The 22,307-nt window shown below is 45.0% G+C and overlaps 1 protein-coding gene across 1 annotated transcript in view; it reads left to right on the top strand.

Moving 5' to 3' along the window:
• SPMIP4 (sperm microtubule inner protein 4) overlaps positions 1-21,350 on the top strand; it is a 42,770-nt gene extending 21,420 nt beyond the window's left edge. The window contains exons 4-9 of the mRNA XM_072153751.1: positions 6,083-6,112; positions 6,182-6,357; positions 7,646-7,734; positions 15,180-15,354; positions 16,000-16,091; positions 20,166-21,350. Of these exons, the coding sequence (XP_072009852.1) occupies positions 6,083-6,112; positions 6,182-6,357; positions 7,646-7,734; positions 15,180-15,354; positions 16,000-16,091; positions 20,166-20,897 (1,294 nt within the window). The 3' untranslated portion in view covers positions 20,898-21,350. The remainder of the gene's footprint in view (positions 1-6,082; positions 6,113-6,181; positions 6,358-7,645; positions 7,735-15,179; positions 15,355-15,999; positions 16,092-20,165) is intronic.
• The last annotated feature ends 957 nt before the right edge of the window (positions 21,351-22,307 follow it).

Below are 22,307 nucleotides of genomic sequence, written 5' to 3' on the forward strand. Positions count from 1 at the left end.
GGCATAGTCAGACAGCATATTTACTGTATGGAATTCTATCTACGTGTCCCTTCATGTCTGCACTTCTGTTTCCAATTTCTCACATCCCCTCTACGCAGCTTTGTACTTTGGTAATGTAATAAATCAAGATACATTAACTATTATGTTTAAACCACATTATATTTGTGGTTCTGTGAGCTACAGAACTGGAGATATGGGTAGGCAATAGTTGAGAATAAGAGGTGTAGCTAAAGATCCAATTCTAGATTATGTTTTTAACTCCCTGAATCTCAGGTTCTGTAGCTCAAAGGAACGGATGCCTGGAATGATTTAGAAGAAGAGGTTCTTCATGGTTCTAAGTGCTATAAAACCCAATGAATGAGCACCTAAAATTACACCACTACTCCAGCTGAAGTGGGTGCAACACTGTAGATGGCTATATCTTGGGTTCTATAGTACTTAGAGCAATTCTGATATCAAGTAAAAAATAAGAATCTCATCTTTCAAATTTCATAAAACTTAAAGTTGTGGTCTACAGAACAGGAGATACAGACAGTTAAATAAACAGGTGGGAATTGGATCTTCATCTACAGCTTGAATTGCAAACTATGATTTTGCCTTTCCATATCTCTGATTCTGTAGCTCCAAGAACCATAAGTCTAATGCGGTTTTTAAGATAACATGTTCTTATTTAATTTGATACTAATATTATGGTTCTAGCTGCTATAGAACCCAAGATACTGGTGTCTAAATTGACGCTCCCCACCAGCCTATAACTTGACTGATTTCAGACTCCTCTCTGCTTATTTTCAGATGGCTTTTAAAATTTTAAACCCTACTTGGGGGGTCGGTAGTTTAACGGGGTAAAATCTTGCGACATGTTCCTTTTAATGTAATAGTATCTTTCTTGGGACATTCACTGTCTTGCTACAAAACAAATGGCCTTCACCCCTGTGATGTGGTGATGTGGATGGTCAATGGCTCCCTGCATCACCATCACACTCAACACTATCTGTATCCATTGAGAGGGCTTTACTGAGCCCCCCACTGCACAGATGCCATGGCCTCTGCAGCTCTGGTGCCTAGATGCACAGAAGTCTTCTACAACATCCCTCCCATGTTCAAAGTTTCATGAGGTCCAGAAGTTATGAGGTCCACTAACCCTATAAACAGTACCTATTTGTCATTAGTCACTCAGTAGTAAATGCTGTCACTTCAGAATTGCCAGTAAGGTGCTGTTCAAGCTAGTGACATGTTATACAAAGGTCAAGATTTACAATTTATGAATGATAACATATTATTATTTTATTCAATATAAAGTAGAACATGAAACATCTTACTGTCAACAAAAATGGAAATTGGCTCCCTAAAGGACATCTACCACCACATTGCTCATGGTAGAGTGTCCCAATTAGGCTAGGGGATGGGGGGACTGTTTTTTACAAGGCTTCTGGCATCTTTAATAACAAAATATTAACTTTATAAAACAGCTCAGACTGAAGGCTCCAGAGCGTCTTTTGGCTTCCCTGAATTTAGTTTATGCCCTTGTTAGTTTAATCCTCTTCCTACACCCGTCCGGGGAATTAGGATCCGGCAGGGCCGGATTATAGGCGGGGCTCCCGGGGCTCGAGCACCGGGGCCCCCACCATTTTGCCCCCCCAGGGGGCCCCCACCAGATGCCACCCCCTGCGCCTCCCCTCCTGTGCCGACATCTCCCTGAAGCCCGGCCGCATCCCCGGCACAGGAGACTGCCAGTGCCACCTTCCCGTCCCCGGCACAGGTCACAGCCTCCCCACCCGCCCATCTGCTTGCATGTTCAAGCCTACCGCCCCACGCCAGCCCTCCGCCTATTCCCCTGCAACGCTGAGCCACACGCCCCCCCCCCCCGGAAAAGTTGACCGCCTCCACGCCCGCCCACACGCACGGCCATCCAAGCAGCCCCGCTAGTTCTCGCGCCACCCCCGCCCTCCGCAACTCCTCCGGCCGAACAATTAACTCCCGCCGCCCCCCGCCCGAAAAATCACCCACCCTCAGCCACTCCACCCACCCGAACACGGTCCCCCCGCCCCCTCCTAACATGCGAAACACCCCCCCCCCCGTCCGGCCCGCGGCACAACAACCCCCCCCCCCCCGTCCGGCCCGCGGCACAAGAGACAAACCCCCCCCCCCCGCGCCCGTTCAAGCAAGAGTCCGGCCGCGGCAACCACCCCCCCCCCCCCCCGCGCCCGGACAAGCAACAGTCCGGACCGCGGTAGCAGCCACCCCCGCGCCCGTACAAGCAGCTGTACGGCCCGCGGCCCAAAGCTCGAACACCCGTCTGACGCCACGAACAGTCACCGGCTTGAACTGTAAGTATATAAATATGTATTTGTGTGTAAATATGTATTTGTGTGTGTATATGTAGGTGTATATATATGTATATACAGTGTATATGTGTATGTACAGTGTATATACTGCGCATATGTGCATCTACTGCGTATATACTGTGTATATGTGCATCTACTGTGTATATACTCTGTATATGTGCATCTACTGCGTATATACTCTGTATATGTGCATCTACTTTATATATACTCTGTATATGTGCATCTACTGTGTATATACTGTGTATAATGTGCATCTACGGCGTATATACTGTGTATAATGTGCATCTACGGCGTATATACTGTGTATAATGTGCATCTACGGCGTATATACTCTGTATATGTGCATCTACGGCGTATATACTCTGTATATGTGCATCTACGGCGTATATACTCTGTATATGTGCATCTACTGCGTATATACTCTGTATATGTGCATCTACGGCGTATATACTCTGTATATGTGCATCTACGGCGTATATACTCTGTATATGTGCATCTACGGCGTATATACTCTGTATATGTGTATATACTGTGTATGGGTACATTCACACGCGGTATGCCCGCCATGCGGGTATACCGCCGTGTGCTGGATAGGAGGAGGAGGTGATCCCTTCTCCCTCCATAGAAAACAGCGGCGCACGGCCGCACACTCGTAAAAAGATAGAGCATGCTCTATCTTTTTGCGGTGTACAGCGCGGATCAGCACCCTACAGCTGCCGGCCCGCCATTGCCCTCTATGGGGACATATATGCTGCCGCAAATTTGCGGCCGTATGTACGTCCCCCCAGACGGCCGTGTAAATGAGCCCTAAATATGTATATACTGTGTATAAATGTGTATATATGCATCTGTTGTGTATATATGTATATGCTGTATTTATACGCGCATAAATTTATATCAGCATATACACCTTAAAATATATGTATATATATGATGTGTGTTTTTGTATATGCTGTGTATATGGTATGTATGTATATGCTCTATACAGTGAATGTGTGTGTGGCTGTGCGGGCTGAGGTGTATGTTACATGGGACTGCATATCTGGTAGGGGTGAAGGTAGATATAAAGATGTGTTACTGGGGGCGAGGTGGCTGTATGTAGCTGTGTTACTGGGGGCGAGGCGGCTGTATGTAGCTGTGTTACTGGGGATGAGGCGGCTGTATGTAGCTGTGTTACTGGGGGTGAGGCAGCTGTATGTAGCTGTGTTACTGGGGATGAGGCGGCTGTATGTAGCTGTGTTACTGGGGATGAGGCGGCTGTATGTAGCTGTGTTACTGGTGGCGAGGCGGCTGTATGTAGCTGTGTTACTGGGGATGAGGCGGCTGTATGTAGCTGTGTTACTGGTGGCGAGGCGGCTGTATGTAGCTGTGTTACTGGGGATGAGGCGGCTGTATATAGCTGTGTTACTGGGGATGAGGCGGCTGTATGTAGCTGTGTTACTGGTGGCGAGGCGGCTGTATGTAGCTGTGTTACTGGTAGCGAGGCGGCTGTATGTAGCTGTGTTACTGGGGATGAAGCGGCTGTATGTAGCTGTGTTACTGGGGGCGAGGCGGCTGTATGTAGCTGTGTTACTGGGGATGAGGCGGCTGTATGTAGCTGTGTTACTGGTGGCGAGGCGGCTGTATGTAGCTGTGTTACTGGGGGTGAGGCGGCTGTATGTAGCTGTGCTACTGGGGGCGAGGCGGCTGTATGTAGCTGTGTTACTGGGGATGAGGCGGCTGTATGTAGCTGTGTTACTGGGGATGAGGCGGCTGTATGTAGCTGTGTTACTGGTAGCGAGGCGGCTGTATGTAGCTGTGTTACTGGGGATGAAGCGGGTGTATGTAGCTGTGTTACTGGTAGCGAGGCGGCTGTATGTAGCTGTGTTACTGGGGGTGAGGCGGCTGTATGTAGCTGTGTTACTGGTGGCGAGGCGGCTGTATGTAGCTGTGTTACTGGTGGCGAGGCGGCTGTATGTAGCTGTGTTACTGGTAGCGAGGCGGCTGTATGTAGCTGTGTTACTGGGGATGAAGCGGCTGTATGTAGCTGTGTTACTGGGGGCGAGGCGGCTGTATGTAGCTGTGTTACTGGGGATGAGGCGGCTGTATGTAGCTGTGTTACTGGTGGCGAGGCGGCTGTATGTAGCTGTGTTACTGGGGGTGAGGCGGCTGTATGTAGCTGTGCTACTGGGGGCGAGGCGGCTGTATGTAGCTGTGTTACTGGGGATGAGGCGGCTGTATGTAGCTGTGTTACTGGGGATGAGGCGGCTGTATGTAGCTGTGTTACTGGTAGCGAGGCGGCTGTATGTAGCTGTGTTACTGGGGATGAAGCGGGTGTATGTAGCTGTGTTACTGGTAGCGAGGCGGCTGTATGTAGCTGTGTTACTGGGGGTGAGGCGGCTGTATGTAGCTGTGTTACTGGTGGCGAGGTGGCTGTATGTAGCTGTGTTACTGGTGGCGAGGCGGCTGTATGTAGCTGTGTTACTGGTGGCGAGGCGGCTGTATGTAGCTGTGTTACTGGGGGCGAGGCGGCTGTATGTAGCTGTGTTACTGGGGGCGAGGCGGCTGTATGTAGCTGTGTTACTGGGGATGAAGCGGGTGTATGTAGCTGTGTTACTGGTAGCGAGGCGGCTGTATGTAGCTGTGTTACTGGGGGTGAGACGGCTGTATGTAGCTGTGTTACTGGTGGCGAGGCGGCTGTATGTAGCTGTGTTACTGGTGGCGAGGCGGCTGTATGTAGCTGTGTTACTGGTGGCGAGGCGGCTGTATGTAGCTGTGTTACTGGTGGCGAGGCGGCTGTATGTAGCTGTGTTACTGGTGGCGAGGCGGCTGTATGTAGCTGTGTTACTGGGGGCGAGGCGGCTGTATGTAGCTGTGTTACTGGTGGCGAGGCGGCTGTATGTAGCTGTGTTACTGGGGGCGAGGCGGCTGTATGTAGCTGTGTTACTGGGGGCGAGGCGGCTGTATGTAGCTGTGTTACTGGGGATGAAGCGGCTGTATGTAGCTGTGTTACTGGGGGCGAGGCGGCTGTATGTAGCTGTGTTACTGGGGATGAGGCGGCTGTATGTAGCTGTGTTACAGCTGGGATAGTGGAAAGTGAGCAGGAGGACGTGTATGCATGCTACACTCAATGGGGGCCTCCACCAGATTTTGCGCCCAGGGGCCCCCACCAACCTTAATCCGGCCCTGGGATCCGGACATGGTGAGAGTGGTACATGTGCTCGCTCCTAGTTCCCCGTCCGGGAGCAGGAGGAGGCTTGCAGTGGGGGCAAGCATAAATTAAGAATCAGGGAAGCCGAGAGTTGATCAGGCGATGTCAGTCAGTGTGCCTCCAGTAACTTGTAAAAAACATTCCCCCCATCCCCTAGACAGAACGAGCAGCCTAATTAGGACACTCTTAATACCACCATTAATCTGGTGGTAGATGACCTTTAAATGGACATAAGTCTACAGCATTTTGTCTATGCCTGGCTAAAATTCGAGGCATCTGACAAGCAAATGCCCAGCAATAATGTAATATAATAGTTAATATTTTACTAACACATGTGTGAGAGATTTGGTATACACCTGACAACCATGTAACCATGCAGCCAATAATAAAACTTTAATGTAAGGCTGTAGATTTGTTATTTATCTCTGTGTATCATCACTGTATCATGTTATTGTATGTAATACATTACAGAATAATAGTGATTTTAGCAGGCATCTATGTACACAGGCAGAAAACAATATACTGTGTATCCATTTTATTTCTCCAGGTATCCCAAACCACCATCGGCTTCTATTAGGTAAGCAATAAAAATAAAGTCAAACCTTTGTTGAGTACTGTGTGAAAATTTTGCTCATTTATGTATTAGTGACAAACAAATCCAGGAGGAGTTTCCAGCAGAACATCCATATCATTCCCACATATCCAAATATGCTGTGTTCCCCAACTTCACACCATCAGTAGAAGCTTCACGCTGTCCCACTCCGCTGCCTCCTCAAACACCAGCAAGCAGTTACCCCACTGTGGTCTTACGTAAAACTAAAGGTAAGTCATTGGATACATTGGACCATCTGCATGAAGATCAGCTGGGGGGAGATTTATCATAAGTGTCTAAGAGCAGGACTGTTGTAGTTGCCCATGGCAACCAATCAGAGCTCAGCTGTCATTTTACACAACTCTTTATAAAAGTAAAGCTGGACTCTGATTGGTTTCCATGGGTAACAAGAACAGTTTTACCTCAGACACTTCTGATAAATCTCCCCACAGCAATAGATGTGTTGTGAATAGGAACCTGTGTGACAGCATCTTCTCTTTTAGACTGACCTACTGTCTGGTTGCTACAGGTTTTCCCCCTAGATCACAAGAATGTGGGTCTGTTGTACGCAAATGAATACAGCGGTAGGTTGGGCATGCACGTTGCCGCTGCATTCCCAATGGCACTGTTGGAGGTAACTGAGTTCTGTCCTCAGCTATCTTTAAGGCCCATTGAGATGAATAGAAAGGAAGGTACATGAGTCACCAGCTTCTCTATTCATGTGGGGTACAATTTAGTGGAGCAACAACATGGCCATTTTTACATGGTGGGCATGAGCCCTTATTGTTTGCCAAATATAAAGATGCAAACCCATAACACAATGAAGGAATTTGTTGTTGCCAAAAGTCTACAATAAGAAGGCTGTCACCTCCCACTATCGTCATTTAATATCATTTACACTAAAAACTGATGTTGTTTATTGTTAAAATCTATCCCATTCCCTAGTGTCTTAGTTTTCTGGCATAGAAGCACTGAAATAATCGCATATTCTTGCACATTATGTGCGGCGGGCACATGTCGGCGCCCGGGAGAGGAGGAGGTGCTGCTCAACCCTGCCCCTCTCCATAGCGATGTATGCCGTAGGTGCCGTATTACGGGGAAAGATAGGACATGTCCTATCTTTTCCCCGGCTACGGAACGGTGCAGTGCTGCACTTGTGCTGCACCGTACCGGTCCCGTACGGTGCCATGCGCCCATTGCTGTTTATGGGAAACATATATACGGCATATATATGTCGGCTGTATATATGTCTCCCATACGTCTGTGTGAATGTAGCCTTAAGATTTTCTAACACACCTACAACAATTGAGGTGGAAATATTGATTATTTTTTTTTATAAATACTCGATAAATATCCCCCACTCTTTATACATAGAAAAGGAAAAGCAGAGAGGTTTGGAAATTCTCTTGCTGGCAGGTCTGTTCTTGGTTATCATTGTCAAGTTTGATGCCAAGAGTATTTTCTGTAGAAGGATTAAGTTGAGCTAAATATCTCTCTAAACTTTCTATTATTTATCAGGTAATCCATACAGGCATGAAATAGTCAATGTTACTTCTGATGCTGAAAAGTTGCTGCTGACATGGCCAGGACAGCATGGATACTATCATGTAAGCGGTAATACACATCAGATATAAAATATGCAAAGAAACTCTGCAATTACTTCTACGCTAAGTGCAAAATATGTCCTTAATATGCATCCAATGCTATTCCCTGGTTTGGAGCCCAATAGCTGGAATTATACAATTTTTTTCTGTAGTCAACATGAAATTAGCGGAACAAGTGCCAAAATCTTGGTATTGATTGGTGAAGAACAGAGGAAGCTAGATACAAACTGTGCTAGTATCAGTACAGTAACACTGGTTAAAGAATGCAAAAAGTTAGAGTTAGCCCCTATCCACAGAATATGCCCAATCATTGAGGGTCTCATTAATGGGTTCCCCATACATCACGAGAGTGGGAGACCGTTGTACCCCTATCGTAGCCCAGGATGCACCAATGGCTTCTCTATTCTCACTATGGCGCAGATGGAGAATTCCAAATGCGTTTTTTGGCAATCTCTCTTCATTCCAGCTTACAATGGGGGTACAACAGACCCCCCTTTTCGTGGCCCATGGGGGTCCTATCATTGAGACCTCTACCGATCAATAAAGGGGCTAATTTGTATGTGGCTGGAGAACCTCTTTAAATGAAATCTGTAAGTAGTTTTGACTATAAAAAGCTGCAGAAATACAACTGTGCAAAATTTATGTTCCGTTATTGCAGCTAGTGTACTGGTGTGTGAGATCTCTTCGCTTTACTGCTGCAACGCCCTTCCTCTTACTGATGTAACACATTTCAATTTGAGTACTACAGAGTAGTGTGTTCACCAGCAAACTGTATTGTAGCTGGGGATCTTGATAGCCAAAGGCTGCTTTCACAGTGATGAGACACCCACAAATCACGAGAATGGGGGGTTCATAGGGGTCCCAGGTATCTCCGTCAGACCCCTGGTCGCTCCCTGAGATGAATAGAGCAAGCGACTGCGCATGTCTGTTCTGCTCCATTCATCTCTATGGAGCTGGCACGGTGCTCAGCAATCTCCGTGACCTCCATAGAGATGAATGAAGCAGAAAGGACATGTGCGGCCGCCTGCTCCATTTATCTCCTGGAGCGATTAGGGGTCCAGCGTTGGTTCCTGGGACCCTGTCAGACCCCCGTTCTCGTGATCTGTGGGGGTCTCCTCTCTGAGACCCCACCGATCAGCAAGTTAACCGCTATGGCGGCAATAACCGCCTCAGCTTAATGCACCTATTAGCTTTATGTTAACAAAATGAATATGTTAACAGTGTTATGGAAAATTTGCAAATATTTTTTCCAGGATGGGAAAGGAAATCCACGTCTTTCCTTTAGCTACCACGTAAGGCAGCTCCCTTGACATCAAGCATGATCTACAAACCTAAAAACAAGATGCAGGATTAAAGCCAAACCAGTATACCTATTCCAGAAGGAACAGATTCCTAACTGTAGACAGCACTGTTTCAACCTGGTTGGGTCTTTTTAGTACAGTGCAGTAAACTGGTTTTTGACTGGGTCAGATATTAAGAGTTCTCCTTACATAGACTGCCAATTAAGGCCGCCGTGTAGGTGTGTGCAGACTTATAGCCATGGACATTCAACTATGGGATTTTGGGAAAATAAGCAAATACACGGCGGTCTCTGTAAGAAGAACTCATAGGGTGCTTTTACAAACGCAGCACTAGGATACGGGTAGGCCTTGTCCCTATCGTGTATATGTTTCGATGGAAACTTAAAGGAAACCTACCACTTGTAGTGGCAGGTTTCCGATGGAAATACCGGGCACCAGCTCAGGGTGAGCTGGTGCCGGAGCTTATTTTAGTTAGTGTTTTAAACCGCGGTATCGCGGTTTAAAACACTTTTTAAACGTTATAGCCGGCGCAGGCAGGTACGCGCTCGGCGCTTACCGTGCACGCGGCTCTCATTCACTTCCTATGTAGCCGCGCGCACGGTAAGCGCCGAGCGCGTACCTGCCTGCGCCGGTTATAAAGTTTAAAAAGTGTTTTAAACCGCGATACCGCGGTTTAAAACACTAACTAAAATAAGCTCCGGCACCAGCTCACCCTGAGCTGGTGCCCGGTATTGCCATCGGAAACCTGCCACTACAAGTGGTAGGTTTCCTTTAAGTGATTGATAACCAGAACCCGGTGTCTTGCATTGTTTTAATGCAAGACACCCGGTTCTGGTTACCGATCGCATGCGTTTCAATAGAAACACATACGCAATCGGACCAAGGCCCGCAAATCTCCTCTCCTCAGCTGTTGTATTGCACTTCAAAATGCAACATAAATGCCAAGTGTGAACTCAGCCAAATTGACTGCGAGGAGCAGAAAGGTGTGAACTTTTGAATTCTCTGTACATTAACATTGCAAAAACATTGTGAGAGCCATTTAGTTTTGTACCATTCCTGGATGTGAACCTCACGTCATAAGAGCCCTGACCTTGTACAAAAATTTAGAAACTGCTCTTAGCTTCTAACTCTACTTCCTCAAAAGATCAGATTTATTGCTTGAAATAGATGCAACATCCCCCACCGGGGCCTAGCCCTCGAGGTGAGGCCTGGAGTCAGCCGGGGCCCGCGGTACCGGAGTGGCTGGCGGTTGCGGCCTAAGCACGCTATTGTCACGGTGCTTGGTACGGGGAACCGGAGGGCTGTCCTACAGCCTGGCAGGTCTCCAGCAGGGTGGTGTTGGCAAGAAAAGATGAGGGAGCGGCTGCTATAGCGGATCTCCCTGGGGCAACCCCTTAATGTCCCGAGTGTGAGTCTCTGGGTGATGGACAGGGTGCCGGTGATGAGGGTAGTTGTAGTAGCAGGGACCAGACGGAGACAGAGGTTGAAGAAAACAACTTACAGTTCGTTTATTGCAACCGGCAGGAACTGCAGAAAACGTGTCTTTAACAGGTGGAGTACTGGAGAGGTATTTGGAGGGAGCCACAGGATGTATTTCACCAGCCTGGATGTAAGAGCAGGCTGGGAGGCAGCTGTGTCCTTAGAGGAGGCTTCAGCTCGGTCCTGGATCTCTTCAGGTATCACCCTTGAAGGTAGGAATGATACCCCTTTTCCTCACTACACTACCTCTAGTCTTAGCTTCCACTTCAGGCAGGGGCTAGGCTCTTCCTGCACTGGTCTGGTATGCTAGAGACTCTGAGCTGCTGCTCAGCTAACTACTCTCTGCTTACGTCCTGCAGACCCAGAGGGCCTGACTAGGACCGGTCTCTCTCCTGAGAGAGATTTCTCTCTTTCTCCTCTAGAACATTCCAGGCTAGGGGGTTTTATTACCTCCCTTTGGTCAGGTGGTGGCTGCTCCTCCAATTACCTCTCAGTGCACAGAGACAGGATGTAACACAGACATTGGTCAATAGCATCTTGCATTATACAAAATACTTAACCTCTGCCTTGCCAGGCAGGATTAACCACTGCAATTTCCCCTTGATCCTATAAGGACCATGTAGTGTAATGTGGTGTTACCTACAGATGGGACGTATTCGCAAGCACTACCTCGCCATTGCATCGGCGAGGGTGTTGCATAGACAAGTTTCTACTCTGTACTAGAACAATACATGAAGCCCAATATTCTCCAGTAACTAGAAGCCATATGACCTTCCCTTACATAGCTTAGTATATGGTATCATATAGGTTTGCCTAAAGCTACAAAGTACATGCAGCTGATAATAAGGCCTCGAAGTAGTAAAATTAGAAGTGCAGAGCCCTTCCTTCCTGAATCCTGTTACTATAGAGATCACACGTCGACTGGAGGTTTTATGGTGCTGGTGTCACGTTTCTTCCTAGGCCAAACCAGTATTGTGAACCTCACAGCAGCATTCTTATGTTTCCTATGTTCGCTGGGACACAAAACTTTTACAGTACATGTCTATTTACCATGACTTAGGTTATTCTTTAAATTTTGCACACATGAGTCAAAATGCAAAATGTATTGGGGCACATTTACTAAGGGCCATGCGCCAATTTTATGGCGCACATTGCACATTCTTTTAGGTGCAAACTGCTAGAACAGGTATTTAAGAAGTGTCTGAACCACAAATGTGCCGCACACAACCTTTTCTTGGCATAGCTGCACTAGGCATCATGCGAAACAAATTAGGGGGCGTTTCAGTGCTTAGTCGGACCTTGCACCAAATTTATCATGCAAAGTCTGGCAGAAGTGTGTCGCTAACCCTATGTTAAAGTTGCACCTAATAAAAGTGGTGCACTCTGTCGGGGCAGTGCAGGGAGTGCCAAATTCATGAAGAACGGGTGCCAAAAATCATGAATTTGGCTCACCCTGCAATGTACACAGGAAAACTGCATGCACTACTCTTAGTAAATGTGCCCAAATGTTCAGGATTTCCAATGCTATGACTGACACGTGTAGTGCCACAAAACTGGAGACAAGGGGGCAGATTTACTTACCCGGTCCATTCGCGATCCAGCGGCGCGTTCTGTGTCGAGGATTTGGGTCTTCCGGCGATTCACTAAGGTAGTTCCTCCGACGTCCACCAGGTGGCGCTGCTGCGCTGAAATTCATCGGAATGCACTGAACTTCACCAAGCCGGGCTGGGTGCAGGTAAGCGCGTGTCCAGCGACACTCTGTCGGGTTTTCATTCAGCCACGCCCCCCGATTTCCGTCGTGTGCACCAAAAACCCGGGGCAAATTAGGGAAAATTGACGCAAAACGGAAAAATTCAGGTAATGCGACGTAAAAACGCAATTCGGGCCCTTAGTAAATGACCCCCTTTGTTGTAATTTGTCTTAATTCTAGAATGTGCAGAATGTTTCTATATTACTTTCTACTCTTTTATAGTGATTAATATACTTTTTGTATTGTTTTATATACGCATCAATATGTTATAAGCATGTCATAGGTACACACAGGCTGCAGCTGCCTCCTACCTCTCTGAGACTCACCACACACTGCTTGGGAACATGGGAGATGGAGGTGCCGGGTGGTGCATAATTAGCACCCGGGCGCCGGACATCTTGTCCCCGCACTTCGTGTTGATAATTATAAGTTTCTTTTCTAAGTGATCTAGGATCAAGATGAAGAGAAGCAGAGGTGAATATTTCTAGCTTTTTTGTGTATTTGCAAATGGTTGATTTCCTGGACATGTACCACCAGGATAAAGGATTGTAAACCAAGCACACTTACATGCAGGTGTGTGCCCCCTGTGGCAGGATCCGCTCTTCTTTTAGCTTGTTTTTACAAAAAAAAAGTTTTAAAAATTATGCAAACGTAAATGGAGTCTGGAGCCCCTCGGGGTCATTTGCATAGCTTTTAAAACCTTTTTTTTCCGTAAAAACAAAGGCTTAAGAAGCTAAAATTAGAGCAGATCCTGCCAGAGGTAGTACACACCTGCATTTAACTTTCCTTGGTTTACAATCCTTAATCCTTGTGGTAGATTTCCTTTAAAATCAGCATATCAATAGCTATAGGAACCTGACACCAGATAAAAATTACATTCCTGGTGACAGGTTCCCATTAATATTTCTCAATAAAATAAAACTATTCCTGCTCTACCCTATGAAAAACATTGCATTAGTTGGCCCGTTTGCCAAAATAGGGAATTCATTTATTATGTTAACTTTGAGTTAATTTGAAAATAAAAATTAAAGAATATTTACAATACATTCCAAACAAGGCTAAATATAAAAAAAACAGTCCTTAGAGAGAACCTACCACCACGAATCTACCTATAAAGGTAGATCGGGTGGTAGGTGGATGTAAGGGACGTGAGGAGAGCTCTTTTTAGAGCTAATCCTCACGTCCCCGCTAACTTTTGGGAAACTTTATTAACCTAATACGTAAATTTAGTTATGCGGCTACTGGGGCGTGGAGTAGCCGGCACGAGGTTACACAGCGCGGCTACTCCACGCCCCAGTAGCCACATTACTCCTCCTACCCTGTTGTGTCCGGCGCGCAGCTCCTCGTAGCTGCGCGCCCTCGTCCGATATGATGAGCTGAGCAGTCCCAGCTCCGAGGCCGGAGCTACTGCGCATGCGCAGTAGCCGGCTTATCAGACGAGGGCGCACAGCTACGAGGAGCTGCGCGCCGCACACAACAGGGTAGGAGGAGTAATGTGGCTGCCGGGGCGTGGAGTAGCCGCGCTGTGTAGCCTCGTGCCGGCTACTCCACGCCCCAGTAGCCGCATAACTAAATTTACATATTAGGTTAATAAAGTTTCCCAAAAGTTAGCAAGGACGTGAGGATTAGCTCTAAAAAGAGCTCTCCTCACGTCCCTTACATCCACCTACCACCCGATCTACCTTTATAGGTAGATTCGTGGTGGTAGGTTCCCTTTAAACTTTTGCTAGGTTCTAACTAGTCCTTTGTGTCACGAAGACCACAATCATTTTTAAGCTAGCAAATAGAGATGAGCGAGTATACTGCTCGGTCGAGTATTAGCATACTCGGACCGGCTCGAGATCGAGCATTAAATTAAGTGAAGAACAGTATTTTTATTACATAATAAAATAACCCAGATGTTTACTGATGTTTTGCTTGTAAGAACACATTGAAATAACACTATTCTTCACTTTCCAGGTGTTCTCGCATGTCTCCCGCTAAATTAGGAGATGTTCAGAACATCTGGAATGTGAAGAACAGTGTTCTTTCAATGTGTCCTGCACTTAAATGTTCGTGTTTTCACTGTTTTTAATGTTTTAATTCTATTCTTCACTTTGCAGCTGTGCGCGCGTATCTCCGAACCTATCGGGAGACACGCGCGCACACCTGCAATGTGAAGAATAGTTTTAAAACATTAAAAACAGTGAAAACACAAACATTTAAGTGCAGAACACATTTAAATAACACTATTCTTCACATTGCTGATGTGCGCGCACATCTCCGACATTATCGGAAGACACGCGCTAACATCTGCAAAGTGAAGAATAGAATTAAAACATTAAAAACTGTGAATACAGGACCATTTAAGTGCAGAACACATTGAAAGAACACTATTCTTCACATTCCAGATGTTCTGAACATCTCCTAACTTAGCGGGAGACACGCACGAACACCTGGAAAGTGAAGAATAGTGTTATTTCAATTTTTTCTTACAAGTAAAACATCAGTAAACATCTGGGATATTTTATTATGCACTGTTCTTTTAATGTTCTCTTTTACTAAAAAAATGCTCGGGTCTCCCATTGACTTTAATGGGGTTCATTATTCGATACGAGCACCCGAGCATCGGGAAAAGCTCGTATCGAATAACGAGCACCCGAGCATTTTAGTGCTCGCTCATCTCTACTAGCAAACAAAAAAAAGCAGTTATGGCACATAAAAATGTGCTAAAAATGTATCCACAAGGCCAATCACAACTATGCCAGTTGCTAGGGGCATAAAACTGACTACCGGTTAGGTAGGGCAACCCCAATGCCGAATACCAAAATTTGTTTGGGTCCATAAAACTCTACAGTAGGCAGCAATACAACCTTTATGAACTGTGTGTGAGCTCTAAAGTGTAGAAACCCCAGTAATAACTTTCCTAATATGTTTAGCTTCCTAAATTCCATAATGAAAATGTCCAGATCTACTATCCAATTCCTCCCAAGACGGTGGCTCCCAATGCAGTGTACAGGCCACATGCAGAAACAATCTCTGAAAAGACAAAGAACGTACAGAGAAATCTGATAAGATCCCAATGGTTGACATCATATAACCGCAGCTTTACAGGTAAGTAAAATGTTTATACAATGAAGAGTTAATTTCTGAAAACACATTCTATAAAACATTCCAAAAATGTGACGTGTGACAACACCCTAAACTGTGTGCGTTGCAATGTGGTGCAAAGTCTAAAAATATTTGATGCATGGGCTTTATTCCACCTGACCATGCCCCTTTTTTAGATAGACCACACCCCTTTTCCAGTTAGACCACGCCCCTTTTAATAGCCCACGCGCCCCCCCCCCCCTTTAGACAAGTCGGGAAAGTGTTGAAAAATGGTCTAAAAGCCTTGATAAATGTGTCGGAAAGCATTTTCTGGCACAAATTACGACAGAAGTGTAGAAATTTTGGGTTAATACATCTCACCCTATGTGTGAGAAGTAATCAAGGTGAGATTTAGCATAATAGAGGGATTTCTAGATAGAATTTCTCACATGTTACCAGAGGGGGGTGCGAGTTAAATGGTGTAAAAGTTGGTGACTCCTTTTGGGGGCAACTGTATAATGGAGTATTGTGGTAGAGGGGCCTATATATGCTGTATACGCACATGAGGACTTGATGTTAAGAAGAGTTGTGTTGTAAGAAGAAGTGTTGTCATTGTACTGATTACTGTGTGTGGGCAAACGCTATGTAAATGATCTGATTAATCACTAGGTAACGGTGAAATGAACCCTCTGCAACTTGATAATTTTCATGATAATGTCCTTGGCAAGATAACTGGCAGGACAGAGGAAAACACAGAACTGGTAAGTTACACTCACTCAGTAACATACATTAAGTTCATAGGGTAAGTCATATTTTGTCATGAGAGTTTGACCTTCTAAACTGAAGCACAATACTAACAATAGACACTTCAGCCATCTCAGGCAATAAAATCCGAGGCAGCCATAGAACTACTTCAAGGAACCTTCAGGCTAGAACATTGAGTTACTTTTGCACAAGCCTGTCTCACATTAAATATTTAGTATTACAAGAGCTCCCTGCTCCTTAAAGAGAGTGAAAATGACTTATCGCACTATATAGGTAATGACAGGAGGGAATGGGAGCAGGTTAACCCTCTCACTGCCATGGAATGTTTGTGACATTGGACATAAGTAAGCCAGAACTGTTTTCACTTGTACAAGGGGCGGGAAGTAAGAGTTCTCCTTACTTATAGCCTTATAGTCTTATAGCCATGGGTGCTCCACTAGGGGGATTCTTGGAAAACATGAAAAGTTTTCCAGGATGGGATAAAGCTGCCTTACAAGGCAGCTAAAAGAGGTGTGGTTTTCCTTATCCCATCCTGAAAAACTTTGCATATTTTCCCAGAATCCCCCTAGTGGAGCACCCATGGCTATGAGACTCTACATGCCTACATAGTGGCCGTAATTGGCAATCGCCATAAGGAGAACTGTTACTTCCCATACCTAGTCACAAACCTCTCACCCAGCCAAACCAGTTCCCTACACTGTACTGAGGAGAAAACATCAGGTTGAAACAGTGAAACAGTCTGTTCCTTCTGGAATAGATATATTGTTTTGGTTTTAATCCCGCATCATGTCATAAGGTCTCTTGTAGGTCAAGCTTGATGTCAAGGGAGCTGCCTTACAAGGTAGCTAAAAGAGGCTCGGTTTTCCTTATCCCATCCTGGAAAAATTTGCATATTTTCACCTGTACATATAAGACCTAACTTACAAAATATAAAAGGTGCCTTCATCAGGGCCGGTTTTAAAGATGGACATGTGAGGGGCGCGCCCCAGGGCCCCCACCACTTTTCCTTTAAGAAAGCCCCCAGCAAGTGTGGGCCATTCATCCACTATATTTCAGGCTCTCTGCACAAAGAACCAGTTCGTAGACAGTAGAATTCTGTGTGAGGCAGCGCCGCCTGCGCTAGTACCCAGACACCACGGCAGAATAGGAGGATGTTGGCACACATTGGGGAAAATGGGGACGGGGACAGGTGTACAGGGCAGGGGGTGATTGTACTGGATAGATGTATAGATGTATTACTGGGGGTGAGGTGGCTGTACGTAGATGTATTACTGGTGGGCTAGCGGCTGTATCTAGATGTATTACTGCAGGGTTGTTGGCTCTATGTAGATGTATTACTGGGAGGTGAGGCGGCTGTATGTAGATGTTTTACTGGGTGGATAGTAGATAGTGAGCAGGAGGGTGTGTACATATGCTACATTCAGTGGGGGTCTCCACCAGACTTTGCACCCAGGGGCCCCCAACAACCTTAATCTGGCCCTGCCATTCATGAAAATCTGCAACTGAGTAATCTTTTGTTAAAATGCCAAACATGAATCATAAAGATGCATGCACATATAGTAGTGACTTATAGTGTCTGTAAAATTCCCACATGTTACCTACACCTATGTCTATCAGAGGAATGTGCATATCTTCATATAGTTACCAGAAAGACCAAACTCAGGTTTAAGCAGTATAAGATAAATAAGTAACATTCTATAAAACACAGAGATAACATACCTAGAAATGTATGGGTGTAGGTTAGTACCACACAATGAGTACAGTGTCATACAGTAGTAAACAAGGCAATGTGTATTAAGTGCAACTTGTTATCCTATATATTTACACACTATATACAGTGGCATAACAACATCCGTAGCACTTGTAGCGGCTGCTAAGGGGTCCGTGTGTCACAGGGGCCCAGGATGGAGGCTAGAATCAAAATTTATAGATGCCTTCTCCCTGGCCGCCCCTACCTGCTGACATGGGACCCACCCACATCATCTATGACAATCCTGCCTCCCTCCCACACACCCACCCACCTCAATGTAAGTACCTTAGATGTGTGTGTATATATATTATGTACATGTATGTTTATATGTATTTGTGTATACACTCACCGGCCACTTTATTAGGTACACCTGTCCAACTGCTCGTTAACACTTAATTTCTAATCAGCCAATCACATGGCGGCAACTTAGTGCATTTAGGCATGTAGACATGGTGAAGACAATCTCCTGCAGTTCAAACTGAGCATTAGTACGGGGAAGAAAGGTGATTTGAGTGCCTTTGAACGTGGCATGGTTGTTGGTGCCAGAAGGGCTGGTCTAAGTATTTCAGAAACTGCTGATCTACTGGGATTTTCACGCACAACCATCTCTAGGGTTTACAGAGAATGGTCCGAAAATGAAAAAACATCCAGTGAGCGGCAGTTCTGTGGGCGGAAATGACTTGTTGATGCCAGAGGTCAGAGGAGAATGGGCAGACTGGTTCGGGCTGACAGAAAGGCAACAGTGACTCAAATCGCCACCCGTTACAACCAAGGTAGGCAGAAGAGCATCTCTGAACGCACAGTACGTCGAACTTTGAGGCAGATGGGCTACAGCAGCAGAAGACCACACCGGGTGCCACTCCTTTCAGCTAAGAACAGGAAACTGAGGCTACAATTTGCACAAGCTCATGGAAATTGGATAGTAGAAGATTGGAAAAACGTTGCCTGGTCTGATGAGTCTCGATTTCTGTTGCGACATTCGGATGGTAGGGTCAGAATTTGGCGTCAACAACATGAAAGCATGGATCCATCCTGCCTTGTATCAACGGTTCAGGGTGGTGGTGTCATGGTGTGGGGAATATTTTCTTGACACTCTTTGGGCCCCTTGGTACCAATTGAGCATCGTTGCAACGCCACAGCCTACCTGAGTATTGTTGCTGACCATGTCCATCCCTTTATGACCACAATGTACCCAACATCTGATGGCTACTTTCAGCAGGATAATGCGCCATGTCATAAAGCTGGAATCATCTCAGACTGGTTTCTTGAACATGACAATGAGTTCACTGTACTCAAATGGCCTCCACAGTCACCAGATCTCAATCCAATAGAGCATCTTTGGGATGTGGTGGAACGGGAGATTCGCATCATGGATGTGCAGCCGACAAATCTGCAGCAACTGTGTGATGCCATCATGTCAATATGGACCAAAATCTCTGAGGAATGCTTCCAGCACCTTGTTGAATCTATGCCACGAAGAATTGAGGCAGTTCTGAAGGCAAAAGGGGGTCCAACCCATTACTAGCATGGTGTACCTAATAAAGTGGCCTGTGAGTATATATGTATATTCCAAATGTTTGCTCCCAATTGCATAAATATTATCCCATACCCATTTACCATTTTTTCCCATGTACGTAACCATATGAAGGTTTGTTTTTCCCTAAGCCCTAAACATATTTTATATTAAGGTTTGTTTTTTGTTTGACAAACTGTACTTCCAAATGACAAGGCAACACTTCCAATTGTGTTGGAATTGGGGAAAAATGATATCGTTTTTGTAACATTTTCATAAGTTTTTGGGGAAAAAGCAGTTTTTTTCTGGGATGAGCTGCAGTTTTTATTGATACCAACCTTTCAATTTATTTTTATAAGTCGAAAATTTAATCATTGATTTTTACATTTTGACAATATTATTCCTTACGACATTCAGTATATGAGAATTATTTTTGTATTTTACTAGTATGGACATGTTTGGACATGAGGGACCGCTATAGATATGTGGTTTATGTAGAAAGTAAGCCTTTAGATACCATGTTTCAATTAGACCAGTAAACATGAATGGTTAAAGGTCTATAATTAAAGGTGTCTTCAACCTCCCATATGTGACAAGTTGTAGGGAGAACAAGCCCAGACTTATAATATACAGTAGGTACCTATAGGTCACCTAAGACTGAGTCAAGACTGAACCACAGGACTGTGGCTCCATTGAAAAAAAACACATCTACATGTTTTTATGTTTATGTATAGTTTTCAATTTTACCTACAGCTATGCCTGAAGAAATCCAAGATGTTGCCATTTCTTGTATTTGTTTTGTTTCAGAAGCCCACATTTATGTCTACTGTCCTCCCTGCACAGCCACTCGAAGGACGTATTGCACGTGTACGGGATGGCAGGCGTCCCCTTGTGAGGAAAGATCCATGTATGGATTTAGAAAGTGAAATTGCAAACTGTGCAGTATATTCAGATACAAAATGTGTGGCAGACCCACCGAGCATCCATGATGTACATCCAAACAACTTGGATACCCGCAACCATATAGATAAGAAGCATTCACACCATCATGGAAAGCTTCAACATAAGGAACCAAATCTGCACAAAATTACTGACACTGAACAGTCAGAGGCTCTATACAGAAGACAGCTGACGCCAGTGCCCCATTTTCTAGAACCTAAACCTCTCTACAATAACAAATGTCAACCAATTACAGAAGATGAATATATGGACTTTGAAAGTTCCTATAATCTTAGTAAACATATAGAACAAAATGACTATAGTAATAAGATAGCTGATTCCGGACAAGGACAAAACTATCAAAGTATAAACCATTATAACAATCTAAACACCGTACATATACAGGACACAGCACATAACAATGGAAGGTCATTATCCCGCCAATCTCTTCAAGAACTTCAGGACACATTCTCTAGGTCCCAAGCCCATAAAGTGTTTCACAAGAAATTTCAAGAGAAAGAAAAAGATCTGAGAGAAAATTACAGTTCTGGAAAACGGCACAAGTTTTACGGCTTCCATTCTTTCTATTTCCACAACTAATACCAAGTACATCTTCCTCCTGCCATGACCCCCAGAGGCTTTGCAGTTGATCTTAATAAATTATTTAAATGTTACTAAATGACACAATTATTAAAGGGGTTTTCCCAAACAAAGTTAGGCCCTATCCACAGGATCGGTGATGAGATCACTACAGATTACGAGAACAGGTGTCTGACGGGTCCGAGGTACCTCTGGTGGACAACTTGTCGGTTGTCAGATGAGTGGAGCAGACGACTGCACATGTTCGTTCTGCTCCATTCATCTCTATGGAGCTGATGGAGGTACCCCTGACCCCATCGCACCCCCCAGTTTTCGTGATCTCTGGGGTTCTCATCACTGATCCCCGCCGATCAGCAAGTTAGGCCCTATCATGTGGATAAGGCCTAACCTGTTTGGTGGGAAAACCCCTTTAATGTAGCATTTGGTGCTGTATATTAAAGTAAGTAAACCTAACTTTGCCATTGTATTATGTGCACTACGAGTGGTTACTACGAATGAAAAAGCAGAATAGATAATAATGTCCTTATAGCTATGAGCCGTAACTATTTCAACCAAAGTGTAAAAGAAATTCAGATATGACAAATCCAATCTCTCGGAAATTCACATAAAATGGAAGTTTAATGTTGAAACCATTGACATTATAGTCTTAAGTTTTAAGTGCCTTCCCATTTATGCAAATTAGCTCTCCTCCAGAAGGAAGAATAAACTGATATATAGATAATAATTATTAATTATTTGTATAACGCCATCATATTCCATACCACTGTACGGATAAGGGTTGTACAATACATCAAAACCTTAGTACTTTTTCAATACTTTATAACTCAGATCAGTGTTTTTCGGTACTAAATGACTTGTGCAGACTCCTAGTAGCTGTCTGCGAAGGAATCCACAGAGTATGGTCGGGCAGAAAATCCTTTGAATAGATGCTTTGGGCCATTGGTGGAGCAGGAACCACATCATCAAGGAAATGAACTGTCCATATATGGTATTTCTACATCTCTGAGGGCTTCCCCTGACACAAGGGCTCTAATTTATCTTATGTTATCCAATTATTTTTGGTTCATACATGAAATGAACTCTTCACTCTATAACAATACATTACAAATACAGTGCTCTTATGCTGAAGGCCAGGGATGGCAAACCTTTTAGATGCAGAGTGCCCAAACTACATCCAAAACCCACATATTTTTTGCAAAGTGCCGATGCGACAATTTAAACAGTAACTTATTACTACGTGCTCTGTCACATGTTTAAATTGTATAGACACCTGAGGACACCAATACAGTAGAAAGAAGGAGAAAAAGCTTTGGTTGTTGTGGTAGCTTCCTTATAGGGTCCTGGGCTGCCTGGGACTGCAAGAGGCCTTGAGTCCTGTCTGGCAAACTCTGCAGTGGGGTGATGGCGCGG

Source organism: Engystomops pustulosus, chromosome 5 (assembly GCF_040894005.1).
Source record: "Engystomops pustulosus chromosome 5, aEngPut4.maternal, whole genome shotgun sequence".
NCBI lineage: Eukaryota > Metazoa > Chordata > Amphibia > Anura > Leptodactylidae > Engystomops > Engystomops pustulosus.